Below are 18,759 nucleotides of genomic sequence, written 5' to 3' on the forward strand. Positions count from 1 at the left end.
ACCTTATCAAGGAAGAGTAGTACTTTTCTCTGGGGTCCCACTAAGCTCCAACAAGATCAGCATCTGTTTGATTGCTGAATAAGGAACTTCAGAAAAACCGTATAAATCATCAGAAATGCAGCAATCTCAAACTACATTTGCAGTAGTGGTCTTAGATTTACCACAATGAAAACTTCCATGCTTTTTCTAAACTTTGGGTTTCTTTCCAGGAGTCATCGCTTATTCCATTGGAGTTGCTTGGGCAGCCCCAGATGAACTGGAAGCCATTGCATCAGACCCTGCAAAGGAGCATTCCTTCTTTGTGGATGAATTTGACAACCTCTACCGCTATGTTAATCAGCTCATCCAAAACATTTGCACAGAGTTTAATTCCCAGCCACGGAACTGATGGACTCAAGCAAGGCAGGGCCCTTGGGTGCTGTGCTAAAGGCATGCCAAGTGCCACAGAAATAATACCAGTCCAAGAAACACTGCAGGTGTTTCCCTCTGGGACTTTCCAGTCAGCAAGGTTGATTGTGGCTCTGTCCCTATGCAAGATAGTGCTCTGTAGACTGGGGTTTTTTGTTGTTGTGGGTTTTTTTTTGTTGTGTGGGTTTTTTTTTTTTCTTGTGGGCATCAAAAACTCTGATTTACATGGATAGCAGAAAAGGCAGTGAACATGGAGGAAATACCTGCAGCTGTTTGAAGAGCTGCTTCCAGCACAGAACCCCAGCATGCCCAATTCTCATCTTTGGACACATGCAAGTTCTTTAAAACCTGCTCCCTGAAGTGACCAGGTTCCTTCAGGGAGTGGCCAAGCTGCTGTGGTAGAAACACCTCATGTGGCACTGCCCACCAGATGACACACACAGATCAGGGCTCAAATACCAGATGGAGGGGGAAAACAATTTGAGTACTTTCTTAAAAGCAGGTACTCTCTCCATACTGCTGTCTTGTCAGTAAGTTAAGCTTCAGCTCGTGTCAACTCAAGCACTGGGATTTATCCAAACCCTGAGAAACTGGAAAGCAAAAGAAAGGTTCAAACCCAAGCCCCTACAACTCTTTGCCTCCTTTACAACTCTACAACCCCAATAAAGCCTCAAATCCACAAGGCAACCAACATGCAGGAACTGGAATATAGTCTCCCACAACTCTGCATTAATTACTTGATACTGAGAAGTGTCTTTCCCTCTCAGCTTCATCTTTCACTCTTGGGTGGTTCAAGGCCTGCAGGACCAAAGAAGTGTTGCCAGGACACAGGAGACTCTTTGAGAAAAACTGTGGGTTTAAGCTGCTCACAGTCACCAAAGCATTTAAGATCCATCACTCTGTCATTAAACCAACACTCAGAAGTGCAGTCTCTAGGTCAGGAGAGCTATTCAAGAGCCATTAACAGGATTTAAGAGGGAATTATCTGAAGTTCTGTATTATACACTGGGAAAAGCAGAATTTCAAGCACTTACAGATACTTTCCCTCAAATTTAGGACTGACTATTCTTTTATGGACTGATTTTGAAATGTACCTATTACAGCCCTGTATCTGTCAGAACACACAGTGGTTTCTTAAGTGGAGAACTACCCATTTAAGACCCAGCAGTTGCTGGTTAGGTTCCATCCAGTATCATTAAAGAAAATACATTCATTAAGCAAAGTTACCAAAGGAGCAAATAAAAACATGAGTGTTCACACTCCTTACAGCAATCAAAGCCATGCTGTGCCAGGCTTGTGGAACTAACAGGAAATGGTAAGAAAATGGAAACTCAGATTTGCCATATTACTTGCAAATCAGGTTCTTAACAGCACTTATAGTTTTAAAAACCATGAGCCAAGATATTAGCCACATAAATTCTAATTGAATTGCCATACGGGAAACTCATTGTATGAGCAAAAGTAGCACAATTTTTAAAATCATTATGTTTGGAAATATGACTGAAGTGGCTTATAACCTGTCAGTAAGTAAGCATAACGCAATAATGAAAACAGCAGATTCTGTGTGATCCCCCTGGTGGGGTAACATGTCAGGCTGGGGTCCTCTCAAGAGGTTATTAAAATCAATTTTGGATGAAACAATGGTCTTACACAGTGAAAGTTCATCACTTCCCCTTGGAAGAAACATCAAGTTCCAGCTTTAATTGATTATCATCAACCATTCTACCCAGACTGAAAGCACAGGACACTGTCAGCTTCCACAAATGTATTTGTATGCAGAGTTTTTACCACTAATCTCTGCTGCTGCACGTCACAGCATTAGCTTTTGGCTTGAAAAAATTATTAAGGATAGAGAGTTAGGCATGAGGCATGAGCAGAGCAACTCCAGATATCCCACATCTCCTGGTCCAGCTCCTCACTACCCTTCTGCTGAACACATCTTTCTCTGTCAACATAGACATTACATTTTGGACAACACTCAAACCCATAAACTGATTTTACTGGGGACTTCAGTTCAGACACCAGATTTATTGCCTGAAAACCTGTTTGTTTGGGACTTGATTTGGGGCTGTCAAGAAAAAGGCCTAAATCCTAACTTACAGCTACTCCTAATACTGTGGTTTAATTTTTAATGCAGCAGCCACCACCACATATTGTTCTCCATACTGAATGTACTCTTGCAGCACCAAAGATTGGTACCCTGCAGAGACTCCCCAATGCTTCACTTGTGCTCTGCCAAAAGCACAGCAGTGGTGGTCAAGACTTTAGGAACAGCTAGAGCACACATGTTCTTTAGGATGTACATAAGGGATATAAGCATATGGGACATAATTTTTTCCTCAAGTTTAAAATTTAAGCAATGACATTAAGCTTTCAAATGCTTTTTACAGGAAAGTTGCACAGCTATCTTTTGCCAAGCATTTATAAAAGGGCACTTCAGGGCTTGTTGTTCAAATGGTTTGTCTTAAGTTTACAGAACAACTATGGTGCTTGTTTTACAATGTGCATTTTTATTTACTTCTCAAGATGATCCTGAAATTGTCAAAACTCTGTGAAAGTGGTTTAATTAAACTCTCGTCAAAACTTAGATGTCCTATTCATAAGCACCATAAACTTAAGTGGAAGCCTCAAAATTTTGAATACACCCTTCCATGCAATCACAGAACACACTCCTCTTCACCTTTACCTTTCATAGCAGTGAAAGCACTTACTGCCTACTAAAGTCTCTAAATACTGTTTTATTAATAAAACAAGCTAACTTACAAATATATATAAATGTTCAAAGGGGTATATTTGTTGAAGAATGCAGAACTCCTTCTGTAACATATACAAGCTATTTTGAGTTTATCAACATAAGTTGCTATATCTTTTGCATTAAAATTGTCTTAAAGTACATGCAGTGCATGTCATCTCATATAGGGTTAAAAAATAAACAGCAAATATAGCCCATGACATTTTTGTTTCTGAAACGCAGCTGTATTACTACATTACAAAGCCCCAGGCGCTTCAGTGTTGTCCTTCTATATGCTCAGATGAAAAAATCCTTGCAGTGAGCTACCACAAAATTACCTGTCAGAGGCATCAGTCAACTGAAGCAAAGCCTAATGACTGAATGGCATCAAAATTATATGTACTTCCCAAGGTCTGCAAGATCATGTCTTATTTGGAACCAGACTTCCTTTGGAAGCTGAAAAAATGTAACAATGTAATACTGTCTCTACACACTTTCTAGATGTGGGACTGAATCAAAAGAGGACCTAGATGTCCAGTCACTTGATGCTGGACTACATAGTTTCAGATGTCTGACCAGTTCAGTGGCACCTGCTGTCTGGCAGAGGCATGCCCAAGAGTAGAGATGGGAGCTGCCTGAACTAGTCGCTGCATACACAGTCTAGAGGGTGTTTTCTGATCACCCTCTCCCTAAGAAATAGGCTTCTTTACACTCAGAGTTGGGCTGGTGGCTTATCAGTGTTCAGCAACCACAATGCAGAACACCCACCTGGAAATAACTACATCCATGCTCTGGAAGCCTTGGCAGACCTCAGTTTCAGCGTCTCTTGCCAACTCCAGCATTAGCCACTTACATTTTCAGTGAGCCACCAAATTCAATTAAGTGTTCGGCCATCTCTTCAGAGAGAAGTAAGTCAAAGTCATGTTTCCCCAGAGCAGGACACTCCATTTCTGCTGTCACTGTGCCACCCTGCACAGAAGGCATTGTCTGCAGTGTGCACCTCCTGCTCCTCAGCTGCTGCTGACAGGTGGGCAGACAGGCTTCCCCTTCCTCCATGCACTCCTTCTCCCATGGCTCTCCAGCACACAGGGGGAACCATACCAGTAACCAGCAAAAGCTCTGGAGTTAAGCATGAAGCCAGGATCAACCCAATCTAAATATATTTAGGGATTCAACACCCTACCTGTAACTCCACCCCTGAAATCATCCACATTATCTACTTAGAAAGTCAAAGAAAGCCTAGACACCAAATTTAAGTCATTAATTAACTTGATCCCTTCTCTTTTCCATTCCCAATTCTTTTCAAGACATCTTGGACAGAATCAGGCCATTTACATTTGCCAGGTCACCTACATATTGAAAACATTACAAATGTACATCTATGCAGCTGAATGCTTCAAATTCCTCAAAATAATCAATTTTCCTTGTTAAACTGGGGGAGGAAGGGGGATGAGTGTTTTAGCACAGCATCAGCAACACCGCTCACAATCAACTGTGTCAGGCTTGATGAATGGCAAGAAATATGTTGCTTTCCTTAACACCAGTTTAACACATCCTCTGACTCCTAATAAGAACTCTGATAGTACAGTTCAAGAATTCCAACACTCATAGAAATTACTTCTTTTTAAGCACAAGAAATTGTAGAAGTTCCACTGTATCATCAAGTATACTCACTTTCTCACATGCAAATCATCATGGGGCCATATCATAGGCAAACCCATAAGCATGTTAGATCTTCTTTTCTCCTACCTCAGGAATCTTCTAGAGGCATTCACACTGGCTTGAATGAGCTTGTACTGTCAATTCATGAAGTGATTCCTCCTTTCCTATGAGTCAGGAACATGAGTAGGACCAAATCAGGCTATTTTATACATACCAAGAAAAGATGAGAACTTTACTTATCCCACCTACAAGCTCAGAAAAAACCAGGATGGGATCAATGACAACAACTTGTTCTGCGTTGTTCTGTGTAGGTTCTCCTGCCACGCGCTCACAGTGCCATTCTGAGCAACTTCTTGTAGAAAAACAGCTGCCATCTGTGATGTGTGATTTGCTCTCCCTCATCGTCTCCCCAAGGGCAGAACCACACATTTTTTTTTACATTGCATGAACGCTGTCCTTGGGAAGAGCCACGTGTCTGGCTGTGAACAACGCCTGCTGACAGACCGGCTCCTGCATCACCGTACCCACTCCACATGTCCGCTCACCCCACATTCACCCCCACACAGGGACCACGTGCCTCAGCACATGGAAGGATGCGGGGTGTTAACAGAGCCAAGCTGGTGCAGCAGTATGAAACCAAGACATACAGAGAACAGAAAAAACAAGGCACTCCTGTGAACAGTAACACACTGCACAACTCAGTAGGAATTTCACATGGAGTTACCTCAAGCCCCTCCAAAAAAGTCTACTTGTCTTACTCTTAATGCACTTCCCCCTCCTAGCACTCACTTCAAATCCACACGTATCTTGTGATAAAATGCAGAATTATGAACACAATGCAAATGTTGAAAAATAGTATTTATTAGCACCCGATTTACATAATTATATGGTACAAATTACACTTGCTGCTGCAACATTAAATAAAGCTGCTTTTAAAAATCATTGCTTTTTTCTGGAAGTCCATGTGATTTTGCTCAGCACAGAATGCAGGTACAGTACACAGATACCCCACTTCACTACTGTCATACCAACACAAATACCTGCATGGTTACCTTAATGGGGTCTCATTTTAAATGGCACACTAACATAAGCAGATCTATATAATTTTAAATGACAAAATATTTATTTGACTTATTCAGGCAAGTTAATGTAGCTTTAAATATAGCCTATCCAAGAAGTTTCACAAAATATGAATTGCAGTGAAAAAGAGAAAATTCAGGGCTGCACTTGAGAAGCTCAAAATTACACTGGCATATTTAAAAATAATCTTCCTCTGAATTTTCTATCTTTGCCATCTACTGAGTTTTAGTAAGAAGTTTAATACTAAGTTTTTGAAGAAGCATTTCCTTTTAAAGCAAAAATTTATATTTGTAATAATAAATGTCAAACAAATCTTTGGAGATTGAATCACTATCATTTTTCTCATGTCCCATGAGTAATAAGCCTTTTCAAAATCATGAAATATATTACATTTATGGATGCTTACTCCCAAGAAAACTATTTCCTTCATAAATTAAAAACCAGAACGTCTCACTCAAAATAACATTCACTTTTGTACAACAGTTGCATTTAAACAAGGTAATTTTAGTGGTATGGCAATTCTGACACAGCCTTGTGCTGAGCCATACACAAAAAACTGACAAGCAGGCTATTACTCAGCAAGTAGGTACTTCTCATTTGTATCCAAAATTCTGCAAGACACTTGAAGTCCCACATTGTTTCAAAGTAGTCATTCAAAACTGGTGTATAAGATCATAACCTAGCCATAGTTCTGAATGGGAATCTTAATTTCCTTTAGCTGTTTCTGTATCAGCCACAGTCGTCTTTTCATATCAACAATCTGCCATGGAAGTGACCCAAAACAGAAGGGAAGCCACTGTAATTACTAACGTTAGTGGTTATTACCTGTAGTAACTTCTCCTAAAGAGAGCTGTCAGGTATCTGTAAGTTTTAGCAGAAAAGAAAAAAGTGTATTGATGTAAACAACAACAACAAAAAAATCCAAGCTACAGTCCATATGGCAAAGAAATTTGTCTTTTTCATCCTGACAGTTAACTGAAGATAATTATACAAAATACAATGCAAAGCTGACAAATGTCAACAGAGAACCTTACAGCAACAAGTCATCTCATCATGGAGTTCCTTTGACAAGTTTTTTCAGATGCACTATTCAAGGAAAACATAGCACAAGGCTGCTTTTCAGTCTGCTTGGACTATAAAGGTACAAGAAATCATTAGCTAACATGCTCAGTTTGCATTTCCAAAAGAAGTGCTAACACATATGAGACAATTTTCAAAACTGATGCGCATTTGCAAATGTCCAACTGCAAGGAAATAATTCTAGAAGCCATACATCTGAAAACAAGCTACATTCGATAGCACTGTATCTTGATGATAGGAAGCATAAAAAAATAAATTCTTAATGGAAAAATATTAGCTTGAAGTCCATAATTTATCCATTATACAATGTTTTTGGCAGCTTTTCACAAATAATCAAAAAATAATGACAACATTTGGCTTGGCAGTAAATTATCCTTTCCCTTTCAGAACAGTACAAATCCAGCTGTAGAAATCTTTTCTCAACACCACAGTCTAATATTCTGGTGTGAGGACGAAGGGTTACTTGAAGTCATTTTGGGAGCCTGCAATTCAAACTTAAGGGAATTGAAGACTGGCCTGGAGGATGTCAATACAAGGCTTTGAGCACATGCATGGGGCATGGTTTAAACACTGGTGTGATCTCCCAGGATCACACCATGGCTTGGTAGCATGAGCAGGGCAAAAGTAATCTAACACACAATACCACAATCTACACTTGGGCAGGAGGAAGTTGGGCTAAGAATACAATATTGTCAAATGCCTTTTTAGCTCAGACATAGCTTGGGTTTTGTAGTCTAAGAACTAGTCTCTCCTGACAACAAACCAGATGAGATCCACAAATTACGCTATTCAACTGGATTTATGCCTTCTGTAGTGGAATCCACATTCTCAAAAGTATCTTAAATTATACAGCAATTCATAAGCTTTCTCGACTACAGAGCAGCAAAACCAAGTCAGAAGGCAGGCTGGGAGGTAACACACCAAAATTAAATAAACTGGGTGTAAAGAGATACAAATTAGCCTTTTGGTGGTGAGAGGGTTGGGGCTGAAGCTGAAACTCTATCACCCTTCAAAAAACCACTCCAAGAGAAAAATCAGAAGTCTTTTATGACATTTATCCTGCAGTAAGAGCTCACTGCAAATGAAATTTTAAGATTCTCGGAAAATGTATTCACAATAGGGGTTATTTTTTTAAAAACATCCCTGACATAACAGTATGGATCAACACTGCTGTCCATCAGTTTCTCTGTTGCTCAGTATGAGCAGGGGCTTTCCCTGGCAGTTTACAGACAAATAATTTCCATAACTTTGTCTCTAAGCTTAAAGACACTGATGACAAAGAGTCCAAGACTGTTCACCTATTGTAACTCTCTTCAACTAAACACGTCATCAGATTCAGATGAAATATTCTCAACACCTTCAAGTGCTTATGGAAAAAAGGAGCTTCCTGAAACATCTGAGCATTTTTTTCATTGTCTCAGTGACTCAATAGGAACAACTAAGCATCTCTACAATGCTCATGAGCAGCAGCTGCCCAAGAAAACTCATATTGCCATGTCAAACATTGCCACATCTTATACAAACCAATTTACCACTTGGAAGAGGTTAACTATTGTATTCTGATTTCTGAATTTCTAACAGTGTAGTCCAAACCAACTTCCACTAAACAGCCACAAATATCAGCACTAGACAACCACAATGGCTGCATTTTCTTCCTTAATGCATCTCAGGTTGACTAGATATTTCACACAGGCACCAAGTAGGCTCTTGGATACCTGGGACAGACAGTCTGCAAACAACACACTGTCAAACCACAGTTAAAACCTGCAAATGTTTCCAAACACTTGAAAGGCATTAGTAAAACCAAGACTTGATTATCTGATAGTGATGCCCTCTTTTCAACTGTTTGTTTCCACACTTCTACCCATCAAACACTGCCCAAAGAACACATGGGTTTACAGAAATTGATGCTCCCCAAAATTACACTGTTAAAACCTAAGGAGGCAGGGAAAGGCGACACATCTGTCATCCACCAGATGTACTGAAAAGGTGGTGTAACTAAGTTCTTTATCACACATTTATTCAAAAGAAGAAATCTCTGTTTACTTTAAAATCACAACTGAAAAACAGTGTTGTATTACCTAATCACAAAGCTGTATGGTGAACATCACACACTCAACCAAATTACATGGGACTGCTTTAACATAACATTATTTGAAAATACACATCCTAAAAAAATAGGCTATAGTATATGACATATAGTTCTACAGGCTTTTTGCTAAGACCATATTTTATCAAAATAAAGAAGAATGAGATGAAAGTAGCGAATATTTTATGTGGAAGTTTTCTCTCTGAGGCCCAAAATCAAATGCAGACACTATAATTTTGTAAGAGTGACACAATATATCTAGAACTTCTTCCAGGTACTTCAAATAATTCTGTACAAGTATTTTGGTAACTGAATCAAATATGTGAAAGCTAACAGCCCAGTGAAGTAAATTAGAGTAAAAGTGAAAGTATTTAAACTAGTGGACCAACTTTCAACATATAGAAGGACTGAAAATTCTCCCATTAAATTAGTTAGTAAATCAAAATCATTAGCACAGGCTAACATACACAAAAAATTATAAGACCTAATCATTAAAAAATTATCATGTAAATTAGATATGGGATAAATAGTACTGGTAAAATGCCATATAGTGATATTACAGAAAAATGTTTTTTCCAAGAACAAGCCTTGGGTCCAGTTTGGTTTACATTTTGAATAAACATATGTATCAGACAAATGAAAATTACTAATTGCCCTGAACCAGGAAGAACTGCACACAAAAGGGGAACAAATAAAAATAATTTAGCACCCTCAGAGGTCAGAAGTTCAAAATTTTAAGATCCAGGATGATCATGAAACAGGAATTAAGTCTCTAGCTGCAAAAGAATGATAACATACTAAAAGTGAAGAAGAAACTTGAAAAGCAGCAATGCTCAAATGTTATTTAAAGGAGTTGTCATAAATAAAGAAATATGATTTAAGCTTGTCAGACATCAAAAACTTGGTCTTCCTACACAAAATCTTCATGTTAGAGAGAATAAACCCATCCAAGTAACAACCAGACTTAATAGATGACCCTCAGACTAAGTCAAACAAATAATGCATGTGGAATGGTGGTATGGACACCAGTATCTGGAGAATTGAGCTTAAAGGATGAAAACAAGAAAATGTGCAAAAAAAAGCTGACTAAAAAAATAGCTTGAAGAAAGCAAAAAGGAATGAAAATGTTCAGATGGAACCAGTGTGTGCACGGAGGTCCCAAAGACTATGAAGAATATGTAAAATGGCACAAAAGATGGCTTGCAATACTGGCAGGAAGTTACAAAAAAGAGCTACTAAATATCACATAAATCCTTGTGCCAGTGAGATGTAATAATTGAAATAATCTTTAAAAGGAAGCCTAATTGTTTTAGAACATAGAAAATCTCACTGACCAAGACAATATTAGAATGCACAAGTCTACAACCCCGCTCTAGCAAGCAGATGGACTAGATAACCTAAATAATTTTTTCAACCTTATCTCCTACGATGATGCTCAGAAGATCTGACAGGCTCATGCACAATACCCTGCAGTCCTACAAATATGTGAGCAAGTACAGTAAAAAGACATTGACATCAATTATGAAGACAAGCACAAAAATATATATATTCCACAACCTCTTTGTAAGGCTACATTTGTTTTGTTTTGTTTTTTAAAGGCACCTCATCCTCTAGCTATTGCCAGCTTTTAAAAAAAATCACTTTTCAGTTTGAGCAAGAGCTCAATAGTGAGAAGGAAACATCTTTCAATTCACATTTGAACAGCCACTTCTTACATTCCAATTGTAATCAGAATGACAGTCTTTAAAAACAAGCATGCTGGCCTATTAGTTTTTATGTACAGCAATTTAAACAACTGTGACGACATACTGTATTGTGTAAGCAAAAACACAACATTCATTTCATACTCACACCATTATCCTTTGTATACACAAACTCAAGAGAACTCTTAATACTAATACATTAAAATGCACCCATGGAGTCTTCCCTTACTAGACACATTTAATACATGTTTACAATATATATACACATATATAATATACATAATTTTTAGAATTTTTCAAATAAATTTTTGTAATTTTCTCTTCAAAAAGAAATAAAATAATGACACTGAAAGAATATGAGTCAAGTACACAAAACTCTCACCAAGTTGAATGCTCAGTTTTGCAGCCAAGTTTCCTCCTTTTCATCATAACCAAAACATTTTATAAAAACTAAAAAATCTGTATTATTATTGTAGTCATCTGTTTCATGGTAAAAGTTCTAATCTTATCTGAGGAAATATATTGCATATCATTATCATGAAGTGACATATGTGAATATTCTGAGCAATAAAAGGTATTCCAGAATATTTCAGCAGTACATATAATGTGTAGCAGGCTCAAACAGCATAGGTCCACCTTTTATTCTAAATAATATACTTGGTTTAAACATTGAAATCAATTTCAAATATGGTCCCCATCCCAAAATGGCACTCAAAAAACAACATTTTCAAACCTCATGCTGATATCTTTCAATGACTCCTGCTTACGAAGTGTCAGTTTAAAGGTAAAGATTTATTTACCAGTTTCCAGTCTTAACCTCAGGCTGGTATACAAAGAGTTGCACTGGGTTCTTTCCTACTCATATCAGCATCAGAAATCATCTCCAGCAGAAATTCTGCTTTCCATTCACATCAGAGAAAAACACTAATTACGTGCTTATGAATAGTAATAATTCTGATGATCACAAATAACAGAAAAGAACCCACTCACCTTCCTTTAAGAAGGGATAAAAAGACTAACAGATTGGATTAAAAGTCATTTGTCAAATCAAGAGAGAAGCTCTGAATAGATAAACAAAGCACATCTGTTGAGTAATTATGAGAAGTTTAGGCAACCCAATCAGTGACACATACACCCAAATGAAGTGGACAAGGTAAAAAGTCCCTCAAATTGTGGAGCTGGGAAATATTCTAGCAGTAGCAGAATCTCTCAAACCGATGGAACTTTGTCCAGTTCCTACCTATTCCACTAATAGGACTCATACAAAGCATCAGATTTAATCTTCAAACAAAGTATTTCACTGTTATCCTTCAAAGCTCAGAATGATACCCTTTTTAGCAGGAGCAGAAAGAGGAGATGAATGTTTGATAGCTAAAATTGTAGGACAGCTTCTTTGGAAAGCTTTGTAATAATTTCTTGTGCCAGATCTCCAAGAATAAACAGCATTAAAATCTGAATAAGTTAAATTTGCTACTGCAGTCTGTTGTTAATTGGGATTTAGACTAAAGGCTCAGTTTCTAGCCATACACTAATAAAGTCTTTAAAAAATTATATTTTTTTTTTTTTTTGCAAACTAAATATTTACTGAGAAACACAGAAGATGTAACAGAAACTTTACTGCATTTTAATATATGTTAGTAATTTGCCTTCCTTTAAATGCATTTATCTTAGGCTAGCAGCCAGGTGGCTGAGATTAACTATCTGCTACTGCTCTCTGAACAAATCTTACTTTATTCATACACCAAAGGGATGACAAAGTGCCTCTCACATGATACAGTAAAGAACATGTGATCTGACTTTGAATCACTTTTTCCAGGTGATTTGAGTACATTAAGATTCTTCAATGAGAAGCATCCTAGAACGCTTCCCTCTTGTCCTACTCCCTGATGCAATTAGACCCCTTCTTTGCAGTACTCCATTTTATTAATAGAGAATACGTAGACCTAGTTTCACCCAAGGCCTGCCTGGACGAAAATTCACACCCTCTAAATAAAAGCTTCTTTTTTTTTTTTTTTTTTTTTTTTTTTTAACTATTTGAAACTGAGAGATTCCAAGCTCTCAGCACCAGCTGAGCTCACAGAAACAAACGTCAATTTAGAAAACAGCACCCTGCAAAACTACACTTACAAACATTCTCTGAATTATATAGGGCAAGATAAAACAACTCATGCCCTCCTCTTCTCTTTTGAGCAGCTGGTTAAATATATCCAAAGCTAAAGTTGAATGGAAGCACTCTGTCATACAAACACTTTAGCCAGGGCATCTGCTCCTGCACTGGCAATATAACATTTGGATGGATGGAAAGCCACATCATGAATGGACTCATCAAATTTTTTGCGATGGGCAGTAAATTCTTGGATGCAGGTCTTGCTTTCAAGATTCCACAAGCGAATCGAGCAGTCGTGACCTAAAGAAAGGGAAAACAGTTTTCTTTATAATTTGTATGCCTGCCATCATTATGAGAAAAAGAAAATGAAATCGGAATGTACTTACTGCCAGACATCAAATACAAGCCATTAGGATCAACAGCTAAACTTGTAACTGCATCTAAGTGAGCTACCATGGAGTGGATCAGTTTTCCTTCGAAAAAAAGATTTATTTAGGTTATTTTCTGCAGTTAATTCTGTTACCTCTATTCACTGCTTATGACCCTACCACAGCTGATATAAACACAAGAGATCTTGTTCCACGACTGAATCATTACAATTATACAAGAAGTCAGTATTTTAATGTTCACAGTTCCCAAGAACCACAGTAGCAGTATCATCAACATTTATGAGACCTTCTCTTTAAGCCACACTGACCCTGCAATTACTGTGCATTTTACGTATCTGCCCCTTAAGCAAATTAATGGAGTTCTCAGGCAAGATCTTGAATGGGAAGGAAGGCAGGGGCTGAGCATACTAGAAGCAATGAATATAAACTACATGGGAATAGGGGATAGTGTTAGTTGTCTCAGAGAGAATTAATGTTTTATCACAGCTTATTACAATTACAGAAATGATTTCATGTTAAAAATAAGAACTCAAGGGCCAAATGTGGCAGAGGTCTAGGAAACACTAAAGGAACGCCAGAGGTTCCTGCTCTCAAGAGCAAAATAATACAGACAACTAATAGAAGAAACATAAATATAAGAGCATGAAGATTTTCAAAAAGAAGCCTTTTATGTTAAATATTTATAAACCCCATACATAGGGCATTCTAAAAGAATGGACAGAGAGATCCACATTCCTTATCACTTTGCCAAAAAGCTTTAAGTGAGCTGGCAATCTTTATACTCTATTAGTGATGAGAAATTTCTGCTTCAGAGGCTATCCAGTTCTTGACATCCCTCAGCATTTGTGTGTATCCTATTGATCATAATGAAATTTGGAATATGACTTATACTACACAATGGCTTATGGCTAAGACCTGCTGGAATGATGCGTACCTGTGTTGTTGTCGTAGAATTTGATGTGTCTGTCTTCATGAGCAGTGATACTAATTGGAAGAGTTGGATGGCTGATGACTCTGTTTATCTGACAGGAAGAACTGACTGCTAAGAAAAAACCCACACACATCAGTATAAGTAAGTTGCTAAGTTCTATGAAAGACTACTACTAAGAAATAAATATGTAATCAATCTAATTTGCAAAATAATTCTTACATACATATCCTGACATCTCTCAGCTAGCACCTTATGTTATGTACTTTACTCTAAAATACTTTCCAAACTATAAAAGACAGAGACATACATAAAACAGATGTGGGACAAATAAGGTCCAGCTTTTGGACATGGTTTTAGATAGGCACATCAGGCAAAAATGTGAAACCAAAAACTGAGTAAAAAAACCCTCATTCACACACATTCCTCCTTTTGCCAAGTCAAACTTTCTTCATACCATACAGGACATGTAAATAAATAGTGCAGGCAAATAAAACCTACCTCTTATTAGCTGATATATATGTATTGAAATTATTATTTAAAAAAAGGATGCTAGACTATTCATAGGAGAGCCAATTTTCTCACGTTCAGTAATTCTGAAATAGCATGCATATATATACAGATATATATACACACACAGAGAAAAAAAGTATAGGAATTTTCTGGTTAGAAATCCAGGCATTGCTATGATGCACAGATTAATGTAAGAGGTGTCTTAAGAGGCAGAGATTATGAAAAAAACCACAAATAGTCATTACACAGAACATCAAAATACAGATATTGTCTTTCATGTTGACTGTATTTAGCTAAATTACTTCCAAAGAACATTTACATAATTTCATCTAAATTCTTACTAAAGTAAACAAAACAGAATACTATTGAAGGTTCACTTCCTATAAAAATGGTAAATATTCATTTCACACTTTTCTATAAAAATCTGAACCATAAAGCAGTGTCAGCATCCACAAGACACTTAGAAATTATGAAAGTAAAAATTAAGGGAAAAAACTCCACATTCATATAAATAAACACCCCTAAAATTACTAAATGCACATGAACCTTCATCACAGCCAGCCATCCTCACAGTTTGAAAAGGCCAAGCAGAGGCTTATACTGAGCAGAAGAGTCCCTAAATAGTGTGGTAGGGCATTTCACGTGACATTTACCTCTTGTCTCGTTCTTGTAGAAATAATAATATTTAAATAATTGAATTTAATAATAATAATATTTTAAATAAATAATATTTCTTTAAAAGACATGTAAACTTTATAGTACTGTTACACAACTAAAGACACTAAACAGGGACTGCTGGTTGCTATACTGGGGTCTTGTTTTCCTAAAGGAATATTACATAATTACAGCAGGGGTGGGTGAAAAAAAATAGAAGGGAGAGGGGAGGAAAGAAGAAAGGTGGCTTCCACTGAATTGCTTTAACTAATTTAAAGCTAATTTTAAACAAAAATGTGGGATAAAAGAAGAAATGCAGCAGAGTAAGGAATAACGGAAAGAAGAGATATGGCACTTTCCATTTGCTTTTACAAAATTACATTCATTTAAATATTTCAAAACACACAAGCCAAGCCAACAAGAATAGCTTAGTCCTTTTAAAAAATATAATTAAATAGTAGAATTCAGTGACATAAATCTCTAACAGTGAGGGAAGACATAGCAAAATTTTAAAAGACTCAATGTTTTATCATTGTGGCCTGAATATGAAACCTTATGCTTCAGCTCATTCTGGTCTCATTTGTGAAGTCAGGGTAAAATAATGTACTAAAAGCAGGCTCTTCACCGTATCCTCTAAAACTTCTAATATTGGTCACTGCCATGATCCAAGTCATTACATGGGACCTCGTGAATTAATACTCTTACACTGGAGCTTTGCTTTCTTTTTTCAGTGAAAATTTCAACTAAAACCCAAGTCCAAATGAGTCAAGAGTACAATAAAGCTTAGAAGATGGATACCACTGAGGAAAAATAAAAAAAAATTTACACACTCCCAATTTTTAAATAAATTTAACATTAAATTTTCCTGATATTGCCTCTTTTTTGCAATTCTGGACTGAAGAGAAAATGGATATATGGAATCTGCAAAGATCACAAAGCTGTATTAAAGAACCTTGTGCTTTTTCTCATGCTACTATCCCTTGAAGAGGAATTCAGAGTGTGAGCTTGTTTCTTCTATCTTATTTCAAAAGTATGTGCACTCTTCTGCTACTGCAACACTTGTGAGGTCTGTTGTAGTAGTAACAATTTACTGTTATATCTCAGAATACAACTTGTAGCATAATCCATTTTATAGTTTCTCATGACACTGCCTAATTCTCTGGAAACACTAAAAGGATTGTCAACAGTATCCATCTCAAACAAGCAATTTGTTTTTTCCTGTCGTTGGTTTGAGGCTTTTGATACATACTAGTATCCACACTGGACTCCAGGGTAAGAATTCGTTGCCGTGTCTCCATGTTAAAAATGCTAGTGTGTCCACTGTTAAATGATGCTACCATGAGGCTTGGGTCACTGCTCACAAGGTCTACTGATGAAGGGATTCCCATTTCTAGAAAACAATGTAGAGAACATGTACTTGGTGTAAAGAAAATTTAAAAAAAATTAAAAATCCTTACAAAAAAGTATGTTCTTCAACATCAAAAGGAGCACAATAATGAAAGGAAGTGTTGCATTCTAAAACACAAATTATGCCAATATAAATAGCTTTCCGTGTATGATAACTACTTTAATACTATTTTTTTGGACACGTGTATCAACATTCTTTACTAAGATGCTGTATCTGAAACTGCAGCTGTGCAGAAATCTACTTTAAAATTAAGAAAGCAGTAACTCCCTGGGCCCTTTTCCCTCCTTTAACTGTAGCAGCAATTCTCAAAAAAAACTCCACCAAACTCCACTGCTTTGAGTAAAAGGACAGGAAATTGAAGTGTACAACAAGTGACATGACAGATAATTAGTGTTGTTATAATTACTTAGATAAAATCAGAGCTTAATAAAACACCAAAGTTCTCCAGATGCAGATTCTACACACTGGAATTGTCATCATGTACAGTTATATAAATACATTACAAACTTGTATTTCAAAGCTCCTGCCTAATGTGGTATATATTTGATCTCCTTATAGTGTACCTATCTGCACACTATAGGACAGAAGGTCAAATCAGCAGAGCTTAGGCATAGGATATATTCCTTAGGATTTTTCTCTTCAAATGTCCTCTCCACCACCTGCTATGTGGAAAAACAACACCAGTTGCAACAGACGTTAGGAGGAGGAGGAAAAGATAGAGAGAGAGGAACTGAATTTTAAGCAACCTAATGTTGGATGATAGATTCAGATAACACAGGAATACCATCATATCCCTGTAAACTCTCCAAAGATTCATGGGAGAAATATCTTTCTGAAGCACAGCACCTCAACTATTTCTCAGGAATGGCAGTTGTTACCTACAAGAACTTGAAAAAAGGTCAGAAAGGACTGGTGTGAAAAGAAAACACATTGTTTCTCACTGACCTTTTCTATTACTGCCATGCTTATATGCAGCTTCCTGAAAGCCTACAATGGTTAATCTGAACAACTTGAATAATGAGTGACAGATATTTTAGGGGGTTTGTTCAAGGTTATTAATAAGCCATAGGAAAACTGAGTTTTCAGTCTTTGGATTTCACAACTGGGCTTCATTTCAGTTTAGAATTCAAAAAAAACCTCCTAATATTAGGGCTATTATATTGCCTCTGTGAGGGAAGACTACTCCTCCTTCCCCCTTAGTTTAATAATTAAAACCAAAACAACTCACAGTAACAAACTCCAAAATTCTACCAGGAAGTTTTCAAGGCAGGCAAATAGACAAGCTGGCAGTAAGAAGCCTGCATACCTTTAGAAACATAGTTTTATGAAAACTAAAATACATGGAATGTTTCTATTTTCCTCAGCCTGTTTTAACTAACCTGCAATACCATATCTGACCAGTTTTACACTATAATTTGATCTGTCCATTCAGCTGTTACAAGGTTTATTTTGCCTCAAAGTTTTTCTGAAGACATGGAACTGTCTCAGCTCATGGGCTGTCTTTAATGACTACCAGCTCTAAGAGACTTCAGCCAATGTCAAGGGCTTGTTCTGGAGCACTCTGACTCAGACAGACAGCAACTTCCAGAAATTAGATTCTAACCAGTAGGACTTTCACTTGTGCATGACATTTCAGTAACCAACTCCAAAGGAGTATTTTTTTTTCAACTAGCAGTATTTAGAATCACTAGGTTATTATTTAGCTGATCTGCAATCTCAGAAATTCAACTGGAATCTCTGTGTTAGAGGCACAAGGAACAAATCTGGAAGGTACAATGACACTGGCCTGAGATAAACACTGGTTACTCAAAACTTGCACTGGGGGAAGAAAGGGCTTTTTATTCTGGACAAACGAAAAACAAGGGCCTGGTGGAAACTCAAGTCTGAATCTGAATTAGAGTTAATACACTATCCTCCATGGTGCTAGTAAGATCAGCACATTATCTGCAGCGGTTGGCTTTTAGATGTATATAACTGTCCCCCTGAATGCAGGCATATATGCAGGTA

General features: G+C 37.2%; 2 protein-coding genes across 10 annotated transcripts in view; one reads left to right on the forward strand and one right to left on the reverse strand.

The window, feature by feature from the left end:
- The window catches only part of VIT (vitrin), a 54,894-nt gene extending 51,534 nt beyond the window's left edge, over positions 1-3,360 (forward strand). For all 4 annotated transcript variants that reach the window (XM_085576917.1, XM_085576918.1, XM_077782058.2 and 1 more), the window contains one exon: positions 210-3,360. In XM_085576917.1, the coding sequence (XP_085433043.1) occupies positions 210-388 (179 nt within the window). In that variant the 3' untranslated portion in view covers positions 389-3,360. The remainder of the gene's footprint in view (positions 1-209) is intronic.
- A 2,284-nt stretch (positions 3,361-5,644) lies between these two features.
- Positions 5,645-18,759, reverse strand: part of STRN (striatin) — a 70,639-nt gene continuing 57,524 nt past the window's right edge. For 4 of the 6 annotated variants that reach the window (XM_021528090.4, XM_021528088.4, XM_021528087.4 and 1 more), the window contains 4 exons: positions 16,594-16,734; positions 14,184-14,291; positions 13,247-13,333; positions 5,645-13,160 (listed from right to left, as the gene is read on the reverse strand). In XM_021528090.4, coding sequence (XP_021383765.2) covers positions 12,991-13,160; positions 13,247-13,333; positions 14,184-14,291; positions 16,594-16,734 — 506 coding nt within the window. In that variant the 3' untranslated portion in view covers positions 5,645-12,990. The remainder of the gene's footprint in view (positions 13,161-13,246; positions 13,334-14,183; positions 14,292-16,593; positions 16,735-18,759) is intronic. The other 2 variants (XM_085576916.1, XM_021528086.4) reach the window with 1 other exon arrangement.

This window comes from Lonchura striata, chromosome 3, assembly GCF_050655825.1.
Source record: "Lonchura striata isolate lonStrDom1 chromosome 3, ASM5065582v1, whole genome shotgun sequence".
Lineage (NCBI taxonomy): Eukaryota > Metazoa > Chordata > Aves > Passeriformes > Estrildidae > Lonchura > Lonchura striata.